Raw genomic sequence first — 24,063 nt, 5'->3', positions numbered from 1 at the left:
GGTGGGAACTGAAGTTTTCTTTCCCAAAGCGCAATGTGTGTTCCATGAAGCCGTTAACGCTTTTCGGTGAGAGTTAAGACACACTCACAAAGTAGAGCGACAAAAGAAAGGCGACGTACGAACACGCAACCGGGACCGGGTGTCCCGTCTGGACGCGCTTCCCTCTCATGCTCCTGGTTTTCGTCCCTGTTGCGCTGCCGAACTGACAAACTTCGCACACTAGGCGGTCCGTATGTCGGCTTCGCTTTGAGTCAACGATACGGCCTTGACAAGGTCTAAGCCCATCGTAGTCGGCTAGCCGTTGTTCTAAACTGTACTTCAGCTTGCAGTGTTTGTTTGGAACACATAAAAATGGCGCCAAGAAGATGGGATGTTTGACAGCCCTCTGCATAGCAGCTTGCCAACTTGACGCCCTTGCTTCCTTACAGAAACAGTACAAGGGAAAAGAAAAGAAAGAATCAGAACGGAAAGGCAGAAAGGTTAACTAGGCAAAAAAGCGCACAGCATCAGGAGCCTGTAGCCCCCAACTTGAGTCTGGCTTTTGGCAAGGCGGGAGTTAAACGCAAAAGAACAGAGCTGAACGTAGACGCGAAGAAATCTGTGAATACAAGCGGCAAAAGCCATCTCAGTCAATCCAAGCTGCGAGGGACTAGTATCGACAGCTCAGCTGTTTCCTCGTCTCAGGAGAATCTCAAGCAGCTACTTAGCGGCTACTCTGCTCAGTGAAGAGGCCATTTTGGAAGTGGCGGTGAGTAGAGAATCAGACGTTGATTCATCGGCCAGTGAGGAGTTCGTGCTCGAAAGTTCGACCAACACAAAGCCCAACATTACGCGTGTTATGGTAAGCGAGTCGCTTCAGACTGCTTTAAAATTTTTTAAGACAACAATGACAAAGATAATGCACTCAAAATTGCCGGTGTTCTGTGGAATTTTGAGTCCAGTGCACACCGTTATGTACAAAAGCAGTCGTTAATTACAATTCTCTTTTCTCAATAAAATCCTTTTTGTTTTTATTCATGATTCGTTATTATGGATGACTTGCTTTATGGACAGTTTTGGTCGGAAACCAAAGTGTCCATATTAACGAGGCACGACTGTATTACAATTTCTTAATTGCTGTATTTAGTGAAAAAACGTCTACTCTCACAGTTTAACTTATTGCTCGCTTGACTATGGAGCTTACAAATAAAGCACTGTCGGGTGTCCATGCAGATAGCTCCTCACTGGAGGAATGTCGCCATCGGTCAGTTATTAGAGGGGATTAGGCGCAAGGCATTGCTGACAAAATTCAACAAGACGGCTCGTGAAATAGACGCAAGAGCAACTACCTATACTGCAACGCGAGCAGGATCATTCCTTCCACGCTCCCTGTTGTCGCCTCAAGACAAACTGACTATTGTGAAATGCCACTGCAGACATGGCCTTGACAATATCGTGGAAAAATGTTCATGGTTAATGACAGCACATAGCTCTCGCATATTGGCTGCACCGAACTGTTAGTCTCGTTATGGATCCAGACACTGTTGCGAGCTGAAGACGTGAAAATGAACCCATGCTGTTAGATGCCTCGGCAGGCGCACCATGCTGAATGCATTGCAGTTGTGCCGGCTTGCTTTGAGCCCATCCTTCTGTCATACATTTTTTTCTTGTGGCCTATGGTACAAAGTTTCTAACTGGCATAAATTGAGAGCTATCACCACGAAGCAGCCGTAGCAGTGCACATGTATGGAATTCTCACTCCTTCCTACTCAAGCCGGGCCACTTCCATTCATGCTGTGTGTGCTATCATAGTGATCTATGCTAGATCATTCCATTCTTAACCAGTTATTGGCTATATCACATAATTCGATGCAACGATGAGGCAGAGGGTGCTGCACTTCGTTTTCTGATCCACAAATGTACAGTGGCCACACTGCGGTGGTCATCAGCATCTTAGTACCGTGTGCGGGCAGTAGACTCTGTTAAGAGCAAGTTAACTCACATGCAAGATATTCCATTTTAAATTGCACGATGTTTCTATGCCAATTTAGGTCAACTAGAAATTCGCAATTGCTGAACGTTTAAGAGGTTCAAATAGTTCAAATAGCTGAAGTGCAGTGCTAATTGAATAGCACATGTTATTCGGAAGCTTTTAAGTTTTGAATATTTGCACACTTCTAGTTCAAAGCAACCATGTGAACAGTGTGATTACAGCTTATTGCATTTGAAAAGAAATAGTAATTTCATTGGTTGAATGAATTTGCCAAGAAAAGCATCTGCCTCATGAAGCCAAAGCCACTGTTTTTGGTTTATTCGTGTTTAGTTAAAATGGGCCTAAGTGTAAGGTATTTTAGTTTGGAATATTTTGTGACTAAGATATTCAAGTCTTACTAGAAGTTGAAAATATGCTCACACATGCATGCTCAATGCATGCTCACACATACACACATGAAACCACAGGCGCATGCACAGTTTAATTTCAGTACAGCAGATTATTGATGAAAAAAAAATTACACTAGACAATGCCTTGAGAACTGGATAAGGTTACTAGATAAATAGTGTTGGTGGCGTTGCGCCATGGCGGGACAGACTCCGTCACAGTAGGGAATTGACTTGACCAGGACCTTTCTGGTCCACCAGGTAAAAAAGGGAAGCCTCAGTACCAATCCAATCCAGTCCAATCCAATAGACTGGATGAGCAGCGCCTCACTGAAACTTATATTCATACAGTCATTTAGTGCACACACGCTAAAGAAAAGCAACCAAGCACGCAAAAAAAGAAATATATTGCCAAAACAAATAGGAAGAAGAAACTTTCTGCATTGCGCTCAACTGCTGTCTAAAAACTTAATCTCTATCAGACCACATTATTGTGGCCTTGTTTGTCATTGTCGCCATGTTTTACAGTTTGGGGCACTCCTACTTCCTTTGGCATCTGAGCCCAGTGCGTTAAAAGCCTTTGTGCTTTGCTGGACGTATCCACAGATTTAGCAGTGAGTGATGACAAAGTGCATCCCCTTTCAAATTTTTTTTCATGTTCTCTGAAGCATGTGTTCAAGCAACATCTTGTACACCCACTCAGTGTTTGAACAAATGCTTTCCATGCAGTGGTCACAAAAGGTGCATGTAGAGAGAGACAGTTATTTTTATGGCAACAGGAAGTGATAAGGATATACCGTATTGGGAAAAGCAGGGACAAGTAAAGTAAACCCTCGTTAACTCGAAGTTGTAAAATCCGGGAAAAATTTCGAGGTAAGCGGAGTTTCAAGTTAAGCAAAATGCCAAAAATTCTTGGTGACAATCCCTGGCGATCAGCCACGCGACTTCGCTGCCAATGCCTGTCGTTGCCGCTGGTGCACACCGCACGGAGTGACGGAACTCTGCGACAGAGGCGCGTTTTCAGCGTTGCTTTGTTACCGCCGCCTTGTCGTTCGGTCAGGGGGAATACAATTATGCTATATATTGTTTAACACTAAACAGCACAACATACGGTAAAACAGTGATGAATTTTTTTGCAACGCATTGCGGGTAAAAAAAAAAATGTCACAGCTCAGCGGTGCACTACTACACTGCGATGCAAGCAGCGACTTCCTCTTGCTCTTTTCGAAAATTAACAATATCTAGCCACACTAGCCTTTTTATTTCCTTTACTACCCTACCAAGCTTTTACTGAATTGTCTCGCGCTCATATATGCATGGATCAGACGAAGTGAGTGTCTGCAGGTTCTTCGCTCAAACCGGACTAGGAAAACCAACTTCACTCGTGCAAAAAAAAAAAAAAAGTCCGGAAGGAAATTGAGTAGCCCGAAGCCTTCTGCGATTGGCTGCCTAGCGAGCTGCCTCTGGGTGATACGCGAAAATTTCTACAAACCCAGAATCTGAGCGCGACAACGAGGAGCGAAAATGTTTTGGCGGCCCTCGGCCCGTCGCGTCCGTCGACGCTCCACTTCCCAAAGGGAGCTTTTGCAATAAACACAAAAGAAGTCTCAGAAAAACCTCAACTTTATAATTTTTGAAGGAAGAACTGGGTAATGCTTGCCCGCTTCACATTGGCATTCGGCCCGACAAAAGAGTCCTCGAGCTGCTAAACGCGTCGCATAAGCCGTTGGTCGCCGCCGCTGCATTCAACTTCGTTGCGAAGCAAGCGTTGCGGACACCACATACACAACAAAAATCAGTCAACGCTTTGTGCACATAGTGCGACGAAACAGAACCACACAATCACTAAATCGCTCTTGCTGGTATGCATGTGCGGAGGGAAGCTGACCGAACCACGCCCGATAAGACCCATCAGCCCCCGCGTGCGGTCGGCGCTCACGTGACTGCTCCCAAGGCAAAAAAACGGCTGCGTCTACGGGAAATTTGTATTCGCTCTTCGAACGTGACCATGTTCGGCACTTAGTATAAGAACAAAGCGCTCTCTCAGAGCCCTATCACCTTCGGTAATGAGCTTTGCCTTCGGTCCTTCCGTTCAAAATTTTGCGATATCCGCATTACACCTGAAAAATGGTTCGAGATAAACTGGAGCTAATACATAGCACCTATGGGAGGTGAAAGCGTGGCGTGGAAAATTTTCAACAACCAATTTTTCGAGATATGCGACTTCGTGTTAACGAGGGTTTACTGTATGTAAGGCCAGAGCAGTCTTGTTGTATAAATATATTAGGTTTGCAGACAGTAGCTTAGTGCCATACAGTAACCTTCTTACCCCATATACTTGGCGATGTTTCTTTTTTGTGTTTGTGTGCATCCTTGGTGTTTAGTAACCTTCGTTTATGTGGGCATAACTGATTTGCCATGAATAAAAGTCACAGTTGAAAGCAGATGCCCATCCTGCATCCTGTCTGTTCAGTCTGGTTTTTCAATTTTTGCACTCTTTCCCCAGTATGAATTCATGCAGCTAAATTCCCAAGGAAAGCTTGATACCACTCAAGATTTTTTATCGAGTATTCTTCCATTGCAACTTCTCAGTTGACTTTCTTAGTGCGCTTTCAACCTTTTGTCAAGGTTATCCTGAAGTGTTCAACACACTTTTTCGCTGAAGAGCGGAATTTGGCTAAACCATTTGTTTTACATATTAAAAATAAAAATCGAAGGCAAGTCTTCAGCTTGGAAAAAGTAAGTAAAGGCACTGTGAAAACGCATGGCATTTGCTGGCAATTATCTCATCATTAATCAGATTCTGTTTAAACAGGGGCTTGGTGACAAGAATGTAGCTTTCTTATGCCATGGAAACCTTGACTGGATGGTGCACAAATGTTGACTGTGCAGTACAAAACGCATAGACACAGGTGAAGGAATATGTGTACACGTGGATACAGCACTGTTTCCACGTTCCCTCTTTTTCAAAATTATTTTTGCCCCATTAAAAGTATAGCTCCCTCATATTCTTCAGCCCCGCTGCAGTGGTTCTGTAATTAGATCTCTTGACTGCTGAACCCAAGGACGCAAAATCGAATCCTGGCTATGGTGGCTGCTTTTTGATGAAGGGGAAAGCAAGGTGCTCATGTATAGTGCGATTTCAGTGCATATTAAAGAACCCGAGAAGGGCTTTCAAAACTGGTGGGCTGCATTTTCAAGTGACACAACTTGCGTTACTGTGGTGCAGAGATGGCCAGATGTTGGTGCCACGTGTATTGCTTGCTCATGGAGTTGGTAGCAGTTATTCTGGAAGAGGGGTGAGATATATGAGGCAGACAAATGGCTGCCCTGTGGCTCACCTCCAAAGTGCTCAGAGCAAAATAGAAAGCAAAAATAAACAGCACACTCAAATAACAGCCACTGTCGGACCAAGAAACAGCGAGAAAAAAATGCACATTGGGAAAAAAAAGAAGGTTAGAGAGTGTAGAGTAATGTGATCTTATTGTGTGCTCACTGTCTTCAGCTCACTGGATGCACAAAGAAATAAATGCCCCCCTTTGAAGGGCTATTTTATTGTTTTCATGTAGCATTATACCTGAAACTAGTGAGTTGCTGGAACAAACTCTCGCCCATGACTCACACAATTTGCAGAACTGTTGTAATTGTACAAGTAATTAACAAATTACTAATGATCTTTTTGGTTATTGCAGTTGGGTGGTTATTCCCAATGAGGAGTTAGAAGCATGCACAAGATGATGCTATATCAGTTTTGAAATGAAGTCTTTTTTTAACCCTTTCGCTGTCGGGTGTTTCTGGCCGTAACGCACCCCCTAATGTCTGTCTGGTTTCAGAGAATGAGCATAGTGATTTATTTTCGATAATAACATAGTCAACAGAATATGCACATTTCAGTATTCTGTAGGTGTTGTTAATTAACATCATCATCATCAGCCCAACTATAAATGAGATAACTAAGGATAACATAAAAAGAAACACTGCTCAATACTTCTTGAGGGTGTGGTAGATTCTGTCCGAATCCAAGCTTGGCTCCAGGGGCGTAGCCAGGGGGAGGGCTTGTGGGGCTTCAGCCCCCCACGAAATTTTTTCGTACTCTCATACAAAGCAGACCAAAACAACCACCAGAGCCGGAAATCAATCTGGACTTTGTCTCCAATATGTCTTTTTCCCGCTCAAAAAGAGATGTTGGCGGGAATAAAAATACGAAAGGTGCATTTAGTTTTCTGAAATCGTTCATCGGACCATACTAAGGAGACAAGCCATACTATCAGACAAGCTGACAAAGCACGCAGAGATGGAATGCGTGAAGAAATAAGAACCTTAAAAAAAAGCTAGGAGGGAGCGTGACGCCACATGTGCAATCTCCGCAAGCCAAACTCGCTCTTCTGATGCCGCGCTGTCTTCTCCCTCTCGGGCCTCTTGTTCGCACTGAATCTCGGCGTTTTTAGCCGCTATTTATGCTCCGGTGGAAAGTCTGTCGAAGTGGTCTGCTGATCGTAACACTTAGTTTGCTAGGGTGCAGATGCTGCATTATAATCAAAGTTATAAGCACACTGGGGAGAATGCAGGCAACCATTTCATCTGCGGGTCCATCAGGAAGATTACGTAATCAAATTAATGTTAATTGCATGGCTGAAAAACTGCCTATGATGATTTTCAGTTCTGCATTTCCTAACTTAAGCAAGTAAAATTCATCTCAAACAATACACCCGTAGGATACTCGATGGAGCGAAAGCTCCGGGCGGTACTATTCTTCCGTGCAACCTTTGCATCCCGGCATGCAGAATTTATGGCGCAGTTGAGCGCTGACATGTTAGTGATAGGTATCTCGATACGGAAGAGGCTGAGCAGTAGCGTCAGCCCCCCTCGAAAAAAATTTCTGGCTACGCCACTGCTTGGCTCGTATTCAGTATCAGAAGAGCCATCACTCCAGCCTGCAGTGGAAGGTCCCCCGTGGTCAGCCATCCGAAGGTAACCACACGCACGAAGGGCGCACTTTCAGTGGCCGGCACAACTGAGAGAAATGGCACGTTGTGAAATAAAAAATAAGCGTGGCGTGACATGGTCCATAGGGTCACGAAGAGTCAGACACGACTGAACTGAACTGAAATAAAAATAACTGAGAGATGGAAAGAGGCTAAAACAACCTCATTTGCTGCTGCTAGCCGCATACAAGGGCATGGTGAGAGAGCAAAACCAGCGATCGAATCATGTGTTGGCCTATTGGAGAGGCAACAGCACGCGCCCCTGAACTTGACATGCCGTAGCAGGCACGCCAACAGAATAAAAATAAAACCTGAAAACCTGCAGCAGCTGGCAGAACAACCCTTGAACCCGTAACCGCACGCGCACGCTGCATGATCGCTTAGCGCGACAGAGCAGCATGCGCGGAGCAACTACGCCCGCCAACAAAGAAAGGGGTGCGTGGTCGCTCAGTACTCTTCAATATACATATGTACCAACACAGCATGGGGTGAAAATATGAACTTGCAGAAAGATTCGACAGAAGGCGCGGCCAGTCCAAGAGTGTCAGCTTTCACTCAGGCGCGAAGTTTTGAAAGCATGATAGAGAAAGTACCGGTACGTCCGTGACAACGAAGGGGTTAAGGACCTGCAGCGCGTGAAAATCTGATGTTTTTTTATACAAAACAAACTGAGCAACCGAGAACTGCTACCGGTATTGTGCCCTGTCATGTACCACATTTTTTTGCCTCGCAGCTTGGTGCAAGGCCAAGCATTGCCAACTGCTATTAAGGCAAAAGCATTTAATGCCTCATCGTTGTCGACGGAAGGTTTTCAGCAGAAGGTTGTCAGCAGAGTTATCACGCTTTCGAGAGTGAGAGTTAAGAATAAATTAATAAACCTTGTCTCCACCGGGAATCGAACCTCCATCCCTTGGATCCTCCGCCTAGCGCTTTACCAACTGCGCCACGCCCCGGATCGTGAAATGCTCTTCATAATTCCCCTTGGCTACCGTGAGGATGATAGCGGCATTCTGCGAGTGACAGATACTACGCCTTTCCTTTCCTGTGGACGAATTATTGAACGCCAGTGAACTTTGATGCATTCAGTGAAATGCTGGTTGTGTTCGACAAGGGTCACGCGATGTACTGTCATGACAGGTCATGGCATCACCATGCGATTCATGCATTTACGAAGCTGACCCCGCCGGGCATCCGATCCAGGCGTCCATGCAGCGCCTTTCATTTGGCGCTTTCTCGAATGCTGCGCCACACAGCAAAGAGAGGCAGACCCAAATGTCTAGGAGGCATTAAGTACAACAAGCATCAGCGGCGTTTGAAATAGATTTACAGGATTGAAAAGGCACAGTATCTTTCGCAATTCTCCGCGGACACATGTACCACGCCATAAAGGAAGGGAGGAAGGTCAGAGGGAAAGAAGAGAGGGAGATAGAGGTTCTGTAGTGGAGGCCCATGATCCACCGCGCTATAATGGCGTTTGCCTCATCGCACTTTAGGGGTCCAAAGTGCCCCTAGAATTTTTTTTTTTTTGGAGCAACTGAGCGAAATTATGTCTATAGCAGGTCACAGTACATCAGGCTGTCCGAATTTGGCGGCATAGTCACTGCAACATGTCTTCAGTGGATATTGCCTCTGTACCGAGCTTCCTGCGTGTCTCTTGTGGTCAGTTTCAGTTACGTACAGAAAAAAGCACTGGATTTTCTTGCTCTGCAGGTTTTTAGAAAATCAGTTTTACTTCGTTTCGAAAACAGATACACTCAAACCTTGATATAATGAATCACGTGGGGCTGCCAAAAATTGTTTGTTATATTGAAATGTTGTAATGAAGAACTCGTTGTTATGAGGTAGTGGCCAAACCTAGGTACGAAAATGATGTACCCTGGCAGTAGACACATGTGCAGACACAAGCAAAATCTCACATGTACTTGCTTCAAAGTTACTTTATTTGAAGAAATCAGTTATTTTCTTCTGGCGACTGCAGCACACACAATCAATCAAATATGTGCCTACATCTTGCATTTTGCGCAACATCTCATCGGGTACATCATTCCACCGAGTGTTGAAAGTGCATATTTTCATGTGCATTAAAACAAAGTTCAATATTACCTCATCTTCTTGATTGCTCAGTGAAGTTTGATAGTCTCATTTTGGTCTTTCAAAAAACTCACAGTGGTCGAGGGGGCAATGCCACATTGTCAGCTGGGGTCGATCCACTTTTTCTCTACGTCGGTTTCCCGCAATATGTCCACTTTTGCCTAAAGCAAAAATTGCTGTCGGTTATTTTTCGTGCTGTTACTGGCTGCGTTCATCATAGGATCGCGAACAAACTTCACTGTAAGATCAGCTGCAACAAACAAATACCTGGCTGCATTCGTGAATGACACGAACAACTGACCAGCAAACGACACACAACACAGAGAGGAAAAGGCAGGTGGCTGGGTCTGCTAGGCTACTGCATATTAAACCATACCTTTGTGGTGGCGCTAGGAGTTCGCATTGTATATGGTGATGTTGATAGCTACTGCCCAGGGATATCCACAAAGAAACAGCTGTTTCACTTGAGAGTTACACATTGTTAATTTTAACCAAATTCATAATATTGATGTTGCTTGATAATGGGTGAAAAAATAAGTTTCATACATTATTTTGAAATATACGCTGTATTGAAATTCATAGTTTTGAAATATTTTTGGATTCAGAATGTTGGAAATATGGTGGCGATTTTTAAAATTATTATTAATTTAAAAATTCAATAATGTGATGTTCGTAGTAATCAGATTTGACTATAGCACCATCGTGTCCATGGCTTCTAATTCCCCATTGGGGCTAACGACCCAACTGCAATATTTATAAAGTTAATTAAAGTTAATTACTTATGTTATATGGACATACCTGGAATGCTCACATATTGTCTTTACGGGTACTTACGTTAAGACAAACTAAGTAAGATAAACAAATTTTAATGTTACTTAAAGGTCATCTAACCCTTTGATGGATACAAGGAAAAAAGCTAATTTAGGTTGGTTTTTCATCAGAAGATAATTTTCTGGAACTTTAAAAAAAAAAAATAATGTGGGTGGAAACTCTCCATAAAAAAAAAATAAATGTGGGACAGCGTACGTCCCACTAACTACTTAGGGCGCATTCATCATGGGGAACAGAATATGTCCTCAGTCCGCTTCAGGCATCAACGTAGCATGAATGCTTCCAGCGCAGTGCTTCTTTTCGCGATGCTTTGCAATCGAAACTAATTTTGATGCGCCAGAATTGTCGCATTGCATTTGGATATCTCTCGCTGGCTGACTGTAATATCATGTAACCCTTCAGGCTCGCCTTTTGCATTTCTTGTTTTCTTTTTTGCTGAGTAAGGCTTGCGCGTAATTCTTTTGAGCTTGCTTGTAGTGGGAAGAGGCAGGGGTGGAGAAACCTCGTTCTCTTCGCTGCTCTCATCGCTTCCAAGCAGAAAGCCTTGCTCGCGAGGCTAGCACACTATGCATCGACGCTGTCGTTCAATTTGCTCAGTAAACTAAAATAAAGCTCTGAGGCATTCTTTGGCCTCAGGTATTTTCGTTCTGTGCAAACAAAAAATAAATGACATTCAGCTTCAGCATCATTTTCGCATGCACAGTACACTAACACTATCACTACACTACACTACACTAACACTACACTACACTACAGTACACTAACCCTAACACTATCGGCGTCAAAATGCACCTCTGCTGAAAGATTCATACATGCAATGTTATTTTCACCAAAAACTAATTTATACACCCTCTTTTTTCTGTGAACGTTGTTACAGTGCAAGAAGTAGGTAAACTTCTACAAAGCATTTCACTGCAACTCATGCAGCTTCCAAAACAGGCGGTAAAAGACGGTGGAGCCAAAAATTGAAGAAAGCAAAGTGGATGAAATTTGTGGCTTCAGCTGTTGATAAGTGCTGAAAACTGCGCTGAATGTCTTCTTTAAGGCCTCATAGAGTGGTCTAGAGCACTCAATGCCGTATGACATTTTGATTTTGTGTTCAGTGTAACCCATGTGTACCATCATCCATCAAAGGGTTAAAAGCAGTTGAACTGCTAGATTGAGAGAAAAAACAGACACCAATCGGGATTGAACCTAGGTACTACTGTGCCGGAGTTCCCGGGTTCGATCCCGACCACCGGCGGCTGCGTTTCGATGGAGGCGAAATGAAGTGGCATCCGTGTGCTGTGCAGTCTCGGTGTACTTTAGATCCCACTCCGGAGACCTCCACTGCGGCACCCTTTCTCTCTTTAATCTTTCACTCCCACCTTCCTCCCTTCTTTTACGGTGCGGTTCAGGTGTCCACGGAACAAATGTGACAGATACCGCGCCTTTCTTTTCCTGTGAACCAATTGTTATTACCATTAATGGTAAACCCACTAGATCGCCTTGAAGGAGGTCATTTTGAGTCTAGGACAGGTGCTGTACCAGCTTACCTTGCTCCTTTTTCAGCTTATTGTGCCCATGCATGCCAAAATTACTCTCGTTGTAATCATGATTTTAATATGAAGGTCAGGTAGGTTTCTAAAAATCATACCCTGCTATGCTCGTTAGGATACTGCCAAAAACAGTGACTACCTTGTCATACCCTGAAATCTCTCATATTTGAGCATAAGTGTGCTGAGCCATTCCTTCACATTCCTGGTACTGTCTTATTGTTAAAAGCTGTATACATTTTGTTTTTCTTTTATCAATGCTGGTCTTTCATAGGAATAATGGACTGCAGGTTAGTTTGATTTGCATGGTGCTGATTATTTTGGACAGCTGCAGACACATTATGTCTGAAGAGACGTGGTTTTGCTCAAAGCTGTGGCTACAGGGCACATGGCTGGTCTTGCATGACGGCATGGATTGTTTTGTATGCATTTTCTTTCATTAGTTGTTCTAATGAATCAGTGCTGTGCCAAAACTGAGTTTGCTGTTTTAACAAGCACAGACACACACAAAAAAAAGACAGTATTTATGTTTTGTGTGTTGTTGCCATTAGCCTTTTATATTTCCACATCTCTTGAATGCTGTATTGGTGACATGCTGTAGTGGTACTGCAACAGTCTATCAAATCAAAGAATTATTTTGTTGTTGTTTGCTATCAGTATTATTTTAAAGAAGGAAAGTAATTGAGTTATCATTTTAGAAGATAACGGCACTGCACTTCATATTTGGAGGTTGTGGGCTTAGCTTCCACTGTAAGCATGTTGTCTTTCTTTCTGCTTTGTCAAAATATGTGAAATGATTGCTCAGCTATCCTCTCTTTAGCATGCATGGAAAAAGAAAAGTAACTAAAATATTTCCTTGGTTTCAAGGACTGCTGGTTTCTTTCATTCATTTTCTAGAGGCAGCCTTATCGTGACTCATGCTGTTGCTCTGAGCCAAATCAGCTCTATATTGCTACCCATTAACTGCAAGAAGTTATTAACACAATTGTAACTCGGAAGTCGCTTAGGTTTGGGCATGATCCAAGTCTGTATTTGCGGACTAAAAAATGTGTGCATGTAGTAAAAAAAATTGTTTCACAAAGTTTTGATGTCTGTTCTTCAGCATGTGTCATAAACCTTGTTCTGTTTTACCTGACAGCACCGCACTTTTTCTTTGCAGCCGAACTCTTTTGGCAAATTGCGAAAGACTACATAGAAGCTATGGCAGCACCACGGAACAAACGTAAGTTATTTTTTTCATTGTGGCGTGAAACACAGCAATGCTATATATGAAGCCATTGCTAGGCAAAAAGCACAGCAGTTCATGTTATAGCAGCCTCGGCTGTTCGACTGCTGGAAAATAGGACTGCAGTGCCTAGTCTGTCAGATGTGGGGGTTTCACTTGGTCAAAGATTGCTTACAGCAGTCGCTCGTTGGCTAATGTTCTGCGGTTGGTTGATTGTTAACATGAAAACCTTCTTTTTAACAGTTCGTTGCACATATTTTTGGTCTTTTCTCCTTTACAAGTAATATAGAAATGTGTAATGCCTTCAAGGTTGTAGGATGTAATAAGGTTGTTTAATGCATCAATGACTTGAAGTCTTCAAGCCACCTTCAGAAGTAGGTTATCTTTCTTGCAACCAACCCATGGTGTTTGGCAGGGGGGTGCCACACTAGCCTTGCCTTACCATCCTCCCATTTCAACCCCCCCCCCCCCTTTTCCCTTACAAGACAGAATCCTGCCAATGCCCATGGACCATCCTGTAAAATTCACTGAAGCTCCTGTTATTCAATATTTTCTGACATTTTAGTGCACTTTCTTCAAAACGCATGCTGCTCATGTTTTGTCTTTAGCAGAATCAATGTTTCAACATTTTAGTACCATTTGTTGATAGAAACCAGGTTGTAGACACCCAACTCAAGGAATAGCTGGTTAAACACAGAGGAGGGAGAACTTGCAACAAGAGTCTATTTAAAGGTACAGTGGGGTTGTTGATTTGTGTGTGTTTTTGCATGTACAGCCTTTGTCAAAAGTGTAGAGCCCAGGGGATCTCCTTATGGGCAGTGTAGTGGTGCTGATTTAGCATTAGTGGAGGTCCTTCCCATCGGAGAGGGTTGGCTAAAAAATCCATCAAGAGATTCGGAAGACTGGAAATGCATTATAAGCCGCACGAAGTCACTCGGAAGCAGACCCCTTGAGCTCTACGCTTTTGACAAAGACTGCACATCCATCGCAAAAAAAGAAAAAGGAATGGTATTGGCACGTTTCATAACTTGATGATTGAAGGTTGATGATTGAAACCAGAGCAGTGGAACTAAAAATGATTATTATGAATGCTGAAGCACCTTCGAGCACCTGGCAAGGCAGCAACAGTTTACATTAGGCAGTGAAAATTTAGAAATGGTAAGAAATAAATGTCTCTGAGGAAGGTTGTGTTTGCAGACCTTTAATGAGAATGAATAAGTAGAAAAATAAGTTAGAGTAGACTGTTGGGCCAATTGATCAGCCATCATTGAAAAATGGTTTTTGCATGAAATAGATGGGCCAAAGAATGATCACAAAATGCTTCATCTCTTGTTTTTTCCTTTGTCCTATCTGTTGTGCTCAAAAGAAAAGAAAAATTCTTTTTTTCAGAGATTGGAGAATAATAATGGGAAGAAGTGAATTGTGCATGCACTTTAAGGCCATTAATAGCTGCTTACTTTAAGCTTCATGAAAATATATATCATAGTTGTATCACACCAGTACTCACCTGCAGGGCAGAAACTTCCCGAGTTCAACAGAAAGGGTTGAAATTATATTAAGGGCAGCGCTGCAAGCTGTGCAGAGTAAAGGGAATGGGTAGGGCATGCAATGGGGATAACAGGTCACCAGTGGCCTTTTGGACTGGTGGAATGGATCTCTGTTCATCAGAAAGACAAATCTAGCAGAAGGCCAGGGAAGGCTATTAATGGTGATGACGATGGTGATGTTTGCAGGTCTTTTTATTTAATAATATTATTTTTATTAACGTGAAATCGTTGAGTGCCCCACAGTCGGCGTCTAAGGAAAAACCTTATGTCTTCACAGCCACTTCACTTCGCGCAGGAATTTAATACCCCTGTCACACAAGCAGTTTCAATGCCCACTGAGTCGATGGAGATCACTCTATTGGGATCGGCCACTGCTATACTGTGCTTTTCAATGACCGTTGTGCTCGATGGGCATTGATTCAGTGAGGTTCACACGTGATCATTGGAATGCCAAGGAACATTGAGAGCAGCCCCGCATTCACCATAAGATGAAAAACAAAAAAAATATGCCAGTTTGAACGAATTGCAAAATTTTGACTGCATTAACCAGTTCATCAACTAGTTTTGTAGCAGTGAAAATGATCGCTGTGCTGAATGTGTGGTGGCCAGATGTAAACAAACCACCGCTGTTCTTCTGAGGTGTGCCACAGTGTTTCAACCACATTCGCCTTTGAGCATGCTTTGTGACAACCGACACCAAGAGCCCCAGAAGTGCTGCAACGATAGCAACTACGTATGCGGTCAAGACGACCGCTTAAAATGAATGCTGAAAATGAAAATTAAGAGCGTGCATTGTTGGCTCATCGTCACCCTGCTGTTGCTGCCTGTGGGTTATACCAAACTTTGATGAAGTATTTGCATACCCCTTTCCGAAAACAAACTTTCAATTAAAAATAGCTCTGTCCAATATCCACCTCGTTTTATACTGCTCCACTTCTTTTTTTAACTCAGTTTTATTACCTGTGCTGCCATCTGTTGGATCATCGCACGCTCACTACTCAATGGTTGTTGAAATTTGCCATTTAGCTGCGGTGCATCTTGATGGCCCTCAAAAATTTCGACAACCATTGACTTTAAGGGCATTAAGATTGCATGTGTGACAGAGGTATAAAACACACCACAGTGCTCCCATTAAGCATGACATCACTGGAATGAAAGTAACTGAAACATGACCTGTAGTGTGAATTAACGGTCATCGTAGGTCTCAAAAGGTTTGACTTTATAAAGTAACTGATTTTGCTTAACCATTTCAGGGGCTTTGTACACATTATATAGCCTGCAAATTCACTGGTCTTAAAAATGTGTTTTAGCTAGTGCTATTTTCTTCTTTTCAGGCAAATTTATCATCCCTTGCTATTAGTGCACTTTTTATGCAAATGCAGCTAAATATATTTCACAAAATAGTGTAATTGGTAGCATGTCTTGCACCATTTTATTGCTGACTGATTTTCCCACCCGAAATTTTTGTTTCCGCATTTCTTGTGTCACACGCATCTTCAGAACACAGATTGATCACACAACCCCTTTAGTATTTATTTCACAGACCCAGATGTGTCATTAGTGCAGTATCCGACTATTTCAGAATTTTGTAATAAATTTTGTGCGTGCTTGTAAAAAATTTACTGATGGTGTTTTTCGTAGGAAAACCAACCACTTGGCTTGTTGAGGCTCGGACATGCTTTTAGCTCCAAATTTACTTGTTTTCTATCGAAATGTTAAATGATGCCTCAATGGGTTAAAAAAATTTGGTTGGTTTTTGGGGTCTAACCTCCTCAAGTGACTTAGGCTATGAAAGACACTGTAGTGGAGGAGCCCAGAAATTTCGACCACCTGGCGTTCTCTAATGTGCACTGACATTGCACAGCACACGGGTGCCTTGCTTATTGCCTCCAACAGAAAGCGGCCGCCGAGGCCGGGATTTGATGCCGCATCCTTGAGCACAGTAGTAGAGTGCCATAACCATTGCCTCAACCCGGCGGGGCAAGATTAAGAAAAACATCATAGGTGGGATCCAAACTCACGACCATTGGGGTAAACATGCTACCGATTGCCCGTGCAGCATACACTTCAATAGCTTTGGAACAAGGGGCGGGTTTAATGTATATTGTGATAGAAGGCCAGGTCTCACGAAAAAGTTGTGACGGCAGGGCAAGGTATGGTGTTTCTGGTGTTTATTCTGATAGCGAACTGAGGCGCGCGCGGGAGGCGGTACTGCGGGATGATGATGGTATGTGCAAGTGAATGGAGAAGAAGGCTTACAATATCATGTGATCAATGAATTCCACAAAAGAATTCACAGTTAGGCATTAATACTTTTGCATTCACAGCATGCTAGTAGTCTTAACTATTTCAGGGAAAATAGACCAGGAGTTCAAAAAGGCATGCTGTACGAATGTGAAAATAAAAAAACATAATTAAAAAATTCAGAATAGTGTGCAAAATGTGGTGCAGTGCCTCCTCTTTTACTTTGTAAAATGCGGTTTGCATATTGGTGTTTATTTTTTTTGTAAACTATTTGGAGCAGTAAAACAAAAAGAGGCAACTATGACAGGCCTCGGAAGAAAAAAAAATTTGAGTAAAACATGATCCTGCTTTAACATATACTAAAATGTACATATATTTCGGTTATCTACCAAGCACGTACTAAGTGTTTGATTTATACTTACGCTTAGAATTAGGGAGAAAAAATCTTTGCATACATGCTGAAAAACAACACAAAATCAAGACGTCAATAGCAAATTAAAACAAATGTAGTAAAAAATAACATAATATTCTAAATTCACTGCACTGCCTCTTTTCTTCATCGTAAAAATTTGGCCTGACTTTGATATTAGTGGTCACCACCCAGCTCCCACGGCAGTTGTTACGGTTTTAATTTACCCGCTCTCCTAACTGCATACAGTATGAGTAATAAAATTCACTTAGTAATAAGGGAGTAATTACTCATTGACATCCACCCAAGCACAGCCATACGACTACAAAGGAAAGCTATACAGCTTGCTCAGAAATAAGAAAAATTTTTCCGGGTCTAGGGATTAAACGCTGGACCACCGCCTTTCCAGGGTAGTCGCTCCACCAATTGAGCTAGCTGGGATGGTCAGCAGATCAGACGGTAGGGCTAGAGCGAATTGATCAATAACTCGAAGTGGGTATGGTGTTAGTTGAATATTTAGGGAAAACCAGGCAGGCCAGAGTGCCAGGAATTTAATCAGTTATATGGCATAGTCTATTGAGAAACTTGCCACTTAGCAGTGTTCTCATAGCGACATTGCTAAATGGCTAAAAACATTTCTTTCAGCTTGATCTTCTGCTCATAGCATAGCTTACAGTTTTTTGCATTTTTAAACTTTTTGTTGTTTGTGGTTGGCTAGAGGGAGGCGGAGGGTGGCGATCTCGTTTGATGTCAAGATTCTTAATCTGCCGAAGGAGCTTTTGTGGCCAAACCTGGCTCGATGTGGCTGAAAGAGCTTCGCACTTTGTTGGTGCTCTAAAACAGCCATCACACGTACCGCAGGTTTTCTTGTGACGGCTTGCTCGCATCGTCCATACCTGTAACTTGCAGTATCATCGGCGATGCAATAAAGGGGCTGTAAGCCATTATTTGTGGTGGAAGCAGACCATTGTTGATGTTTTCCACATTTCAGTACGGCCGAGGTATCTTCATAATGCCAATGTGAATCACGAGGACCATGTATTTGAGTATTTCACTTGGAGTGCACTCTGAATACTAAGATCCATCAGGACGAGCATGCATTAGTTTCTCGAAAATTTGTGTGAAAGCATTTTTATTTATTTTTTATTTTTGCAAATAGCTTGTACCACTTTGGTTGAGAAAAAAAAGTATAAACAAAAAAGCTTAGGACAGGCAGAAGTTCTATCCACTTCTGAATGCCACGCCAACATCTTCGCTCAGGTGCACAGCAAGTTCGAGTCTTGGCTAAAACTGAGTATGCTTTTTGCGCCAGTGGCAACCAGTTATTACTGTGGGTTTTAGAAACCCCATCTTACAAAGAAAACAGTGAGGACATGCAGCGATCGCGCGTATGTATTCAAGACAGAGTGGAAACAAACTGCGCTTACTTTCGCCCACTAGTTCATGTTCTAGGTAATTGTGCTCTGGAATTGCAGTTTGATCTTAAATCAGGGCTTCCATATGTCGCCTTTAGACTCTTTGCTGCTAGTCTGGTCAAAATAATCCATAGGTGAACCGGTCAAATCACTCATTTGACGTCTGTTTGTGCAGCCTGATGAATACTCATTCACATGAAAAGGTCTCTTCAATTTCTTGCTCTTAAACTCATCATCTTAATCTCAGCGGCTCAACAGGCCAAAGCATTGCTTCTGTGCGCTCTATAGGCAGAAGGCTAAGTAAACGTGTATTTTCCTTAGTGGTATCAGCAGGTCAAATGTATGAAGTGCCATTAAATATAGTTTTTGTTGGCTACTTTATATAATATTTGGATGTGGTGTTGTTGCCATGATCTAGCACTGTAGATTTTGTGTAACTTGAAATGCCAGTTTGCTAAGCCATTCACTTTTTTTTTCTCTCCTTCTCCCTCTTTTCTTTAGCAGGAGCAAATTTCAGACTTGAAGAACCAGCTTCTCAAGGTGGTGGTTGCTGTTAAGCACTGCTTGGTGAAGACTACCAGTTAGTGGAGGCACAGGGGGACCATTGGCCACACCATTCATGAAGCCTATAGAGACATTTCCACTCCGGTCTAGTCACAGCGGGTTCTTCTGAGACCAGTTGTGTCCTGAATCATTTGCTACATTACTTTTTAAAGTGCCTTGACTTGATCAAATGTAGCGTTTATGGAATGAGGCATCACAAGAAGTTTCCTGACATTAATCTGCCCTGCCCGACCTACCCAAATAATTGCTATCAAGCAGTAACCACGGACATGAATATGCCTTTACTGATAGAATATATGTGTGCGGCATTGTTGGCCTATTTGTCAGGAATTTTTACAAGCTATAGGATAGATAAGCGGAAGAAAATTTTGTAATGTGTAGATTATTATATGTGATTGTGTGCATGGTTCTGGCGTGTTAGTGCTGGCCGAAAAAAATTCAGGGCAGGAATTTTATTTTGCGTGTGTGTATAAGGTGCGCCGTGATATGTAGCGGTGTAATTTGCATGGAAGTGCGTTTTTATCCTTTTTATATAATAGGTATGTTCCTGTTATGCGGCGCAATAAATCGTTTGTTGTTTGGACACTGAGTAGTGCTTCCTTTTAATGTACCAGCCCGCGCTGGCAGCGGTGAGTGACGCCAGTCTAGGGGAGTGCGTTTTCCGCCGTATCAGCGAGCTGCGAGGAATGTGCACGCGCGTGTGCTGCAGCTTTGGAGCGCTGCGAGGCCGCGATGCTTCATTCCGGCCGAGCTTGATTGTCGTTGCTAATGCGGTACGTTCATGGACAATGATTTTTTTTTTTTCTATAATTTCCTACTTGCTCAAAGATGTAGTTCTGGGGTAAAAAAATTGGAACGAGTGCAGCCGTTATTTAAATGCGTTGTTTTCAGCGATCTTGGCGCAAGCCACCATAGCGTAGCGAAAGCAAGCGCATAGTTGCCCAAACAGTCATTGACGTCAGGAGCGGTGGGCGGGCTTGATTGTGCGCTTCCGCTAGGAAGAGGACTCCGACTGTGATCATGGACGAATTCGCACTGGGCTGATCGGCAGGCTCAACATGGGAGCTTCTGGGGGCCTCCCGTAAGCGCGCCTCGTTTTCTTCTGTCGACACGGCCATACCGGGAAAGGCAAACAAGGACGGTAATGGGTGAGCACATACCGGTGCTTCTAGTCACGGCCAACGTAGGATCCATCTTTGAAGAGGTAAGGCAGGCCTGCATGCATTTTCCTAGCTTAGAGCGCTCCGGTATTGAGCAGCAAAGAAAGGGAAATAAAAACAAAAAAAAGTTACACGCTGCGCATTTTTTTCATGTTGCGAAAGTGCGAAACAGCATGTGCTCGTCGCTTCAGTAACGTAATTGCGTATGTTGCATCGCCGTAATGTATTCCCGGTCGAGTTGCACGGATCCACGCAACCGATCGAACTGCCGTTACTGCAGCTGCAATTGTCTCTGCGCTAAACTTATTGGTGCTCTGCGGTGGACATGGAGACGGTGTCCACCTGCGTGCAAGCGCGCGCATTGTATGCTCATAGAAAATACGGGTAATTAAGCCAGTCCTTGCGCTGCCCGATGTCGGCTGTCGGTGGGGCGCCTGATCCCCGTAGAGCAGCACAAATAAATATATGCGACTCAGTCATGCTTGCATCGTCGGAGAGCGTAGCACCCCGCCCCAGATCGTGAGATGAAAGTACACTGTTGTTTATACGTATTATCAGGTTGGAGAAACCCTCCAATGTAACAGGTGACATTAACTTGGGGCTGATCTTGCACCGTCAACGTTGCGCTTGCTATCACATCCGTGGTTTTACGTTCTTGTTGGTGCTTCCGGGTAGTTCATTGTAGGGAAGGACAATAATCTAAAACTTTGTTGCAAGATCATTGTAAACACTGCATCAGGTTGATCGAGTTTCGCACGAAGCACCGAAAGGTTTCGTACGCTTCAAGTCGCTGTACTGGAAGCGCTAATTGTGCTACACATTCATTTGCAGCCTCGAACACTTTTGCCAGGATGGATAGGCGAGTTCCTTCGGGTAGGTTTCGCATGCCAGTTTTAGGTATAGTAATGTTGGCCTATACATACAGCGGTTGTTGATGCTTAATGTGCAGACGGTGAAGCAGTATCAGCCCAGTTTTGTGGCTCTTCATTGCCAAGAAGTCGGCGGCAAAAACTACGAAAGAACTATGCCTCACGTTGCCGACTTCATCAGGTGAGAAGTGCATTACAGTTGTACTACATTTATAATAGTGGCCCAGGTTCACTTGAACTTTTATTTTGTGTGTGTGTGGAAATATTGAAATATATGAACTTTCTTACTATCTCTTAGAGGTTTGTGCACTTATGTGTAAGTACATTTCTCAATGTTCTTTTCCGCGGTTAGCATTGCATATAGTGAGGGTGTTAACCAGGACCACTTGCTAATGTTTCTAAAACTGCCTGTCCTTTGGCATATGTAGCAGGGCAGAGTTCAGAACACATACAAATTGTCTGCCCTTTCTGTTTGAACAGTCATGGTCAACCTGCAATGAAGCTTTCATTGCTGTTTACTCAAACTTGCGGGATTCTTGTAAACGCAGTGATATACTTTGTTCTTGATGTCACTGTTCTATGTTGATGGCGTTGGAAACCTTGGAAACAGTGAAGGTGTCCAGAAGGCAATGAGCAGCTGGCGAGTTTTTAGAATTTACAATAAGCATGGCCCATATACAGGTGCACTGCAGCTATTGCAGAACAATAGACTATATTCCTTTGATTTTGTCATTCTCAAGTTGTACATCTTGCATGCTGAGTTTGCACAGGGTAGCTTATTTGGTTTTATACATTTTACAACTATGCAGATATTTGTGTACTATCCATCTTTGCTAACCATAGTTGCTGGGCTTGGTAATGCTGCTAACGTTACCATATTCGTTTCATGTTGCATTTTCTTTTTTGTTTATTTGGAAGGCCGGAATTGTTGTTCCTTGGTGTTTGTGAGCATTATTATTATTATTATTATTTTTTTACTGCTGCATTACAGTTGTACATTTATAATAGTGTCCCAGGTTCACTTGAACTTTTATTTTGTGTGTGTGGGGAAATATTGAAATATATGAACTGTCTTACTATCTCTTAGAGGTTTGTGCACTTATGTGTACATTTCTCAATGTTCTTTTCCGCGGTTAGCATTGCATATAGTGAGGGTGTTAACAGCACAGGACCACTTGCTAGTGTCTCTAAACCTGCCTGTCCTTTGGCATATGCAGCAGGGCAGAGTTCAGAACGCATCAAAATTGTCTGCCTTTTCTGTTTGAACAGTCATGGTCAACCTGCAATGAAGCTCTCATTGCTGTTTACTCAAACTTACGGGATTCTTGTAATCGCAGTGAGATACTTTGTTCTTGATGTCACTGTTCTATGTTGATGGCGTTAGAAACCTTGGAAACAGTGAAGGTGTCCAGAAGACAAGGAGCAGCTGGCGAGTTTTTAGAACTTACGATAAGCATGGCCCATATACAGGTGCACTGCAGCTATTGCAGAACAATAGACTATATTCCTTTGATTTTGTCGTTCTCAAGTTGTACATCTTGCATGCGGAGTTTGCACAGGGTAGCTTATTTGGTTTTATACATTTCACAACTATGCAGATATTTGTGTACTATCCATCTTTGCTAATTATAGTTGCTGGGCTTAGTAATGCTGCTAACGTTACCATATTCGTTGCATGTTGCATTTTCTTTTTTGTTTATTTGGAAGGCCAGAATTGTTGTTCCTTGGTGTTTGTGAGCATTATTATTATTATTATTATTATTTTTTTACTGCTGCATTACAGTTGTACATATATAATAGTGTCCCAGGTTCACTTGAACTTTTATTTTGTGTGTGTGTGGAAATATTGAAATATATGAACTGTCTTACTATCTCTTAGAGGTTTGTGCACTTATGTGTACATTTCTCAATTTTCTTTTCCGCGGTTAACATTGCATATAGTGAGGGTGTTAACAGCACAGGACCACTTGCTAGTGTCTCTAAACCTGCCTGTCCTTTGGCTTATGCAGCAGGGCAGAGTTCACAACGCATCAAAATTGTCTGCCTTTTCTGTTTGAACAGTCATGGTCAACCTGCAATGAAGTTCTCATTGCTGTTTACTCAAACTTACGGGATTCTTGTAAACGCAGTGAGATACTTTGTTCTTGATGTCACTGTTCTATGTTGATGGCGTTAGAAACCTTGGAAACAGTGAAGGTGTCCAGAAGACAAGGAGCAGCTGGCGAGTTTTTAGAACTTACGATAAGCATGGCCCATATACAGGTGCACTGCAGCTATTGCAGAACAATAGACTATATTCCTTTGATTTTGTCGTTCTCAAGTTGTACATCTTGCATGCGGAGTTTGCACAGGGTAGCTTATTTGGTTTTATACATTTTACAACTATGCAGATATTTGTGTACTATCCATCTTGCTAACCATAGTTGCTGGGCTTGGTAATGCTGCTAAAGTTACCATATTCGTTGCATTTTCTTTTTTGTTTACTTGGAAGGCCAGAATTGTTGTTCCTTTGTGTTTGTGAGCATTAAAAGTTTCTTTTTTTTCTTTTTTTTTTTTTACTGCTGCATAACGATGTTTTCTTTATTCTCTTTCACATTTTTGTTTCTGTGCACTGGTTAGAGACAGTCATCCCATATGTGCAATTTTTTATGTTTTATAGTAGGATGTTCCTGCAATCTAAAAGGAGGAGTCTGAAAGGCCACAATGGGATGAAATTCGATTAATGAAATTTTAATGCTGAAATAAACGAGCAATTACTGATTAACCATTGCACCGTTAATCACTCTTCTCTATGCTGATTACTTGTGTTACTATATTTCTCTATTTAATG

At 42.6% G+C, this 24,063-nt stretch overlaps 2 protein-coding genes across 8 annotated transcripts in view; both read left to right on the top strand.

The window, feature by feature from the left end:
* The window catches only part of LOC146206567 (ras-related protein Rab-24-like), a 36,114-nt gene extending 16,327 nt beyond the window's left edge, over positions 1–19,787 (top strand). For 2 of the 5 annotated variants that reach the window (XM_084591297.1, XM_084591298.1), the window contains exons 6-7: positions 12,960–13,022; positions 19,142–19,787. In XM_084591297.1, the coding sequence (XP_084447423.1) occupies positions 12,960–13,022; positions 19,142–19,197 (119 nt within the window). In that variant the 3' untranslated portion in view covers positions 19,198–19,787. Of the gene's footprint in view, positions 1–2,886; positions 2,973–12,959; positions 13,023–19,141 lie in introns of all 5 variants that reach the window. The other 3 variants (XR_014704461.1, XR_014704460.1, XM_084591299.1) reach the window with 3 other exon arrangements.
* A 144-nt stretch (positions 19,788–19,931) lies between these two features.
* 5PtaseI (inositol polyphosphate-5-phosphatase A) overlaps positions 19,932–24,063 on the top strand; it is a 45,919-nt gene continuing 41,787 nt past the window's right edge. The window contains exons 1-3 of one of the 3 annotated variants that reach the window (XR_014704458.1): positions 19,932–20,408; positions 21,196–21,237; positions 21,314–21,414. Coding sequence is in view for 1 of the 3 variants with exons in the window: in XM_084591296.1 (XP_084447422.1) it covers positions 20,349–20,408; positions 21,196–21,237; positions 21,314–21,414 (203 nt within the window). In the remaining 2 variants the exon portion in view is untranslated. The remainder of the gene's footprint in view (positions 20,409–21,195; positions 21,238–21,313; positions 21,415–24,063) is intronic. The other 2 variants (XR_014704457.1, XM_084591296.1) reach the window with 2 other exon arrangements.

The sequence above is a fragment of the Amblyomma maculatum genome, chromosome 1 (assembly GCF_055883805.1).
Source record: "Amblyomma maculatum isolate TAMU_Amacu chromosome 1, ASM5588380v1, whole genome shotgun sequence".
Classification (NCBI taxonomy): Eukaryota; Metazoa; Arthropoda; class Arachnida; order Ixodida; family Ixodidae; genus Amblyomma; species Amblyomma maculatum.
Note: the sequence above shows the minus strand (reverse complement) of the source record. Positions and strands in the feature narration are given on the sequence as shown.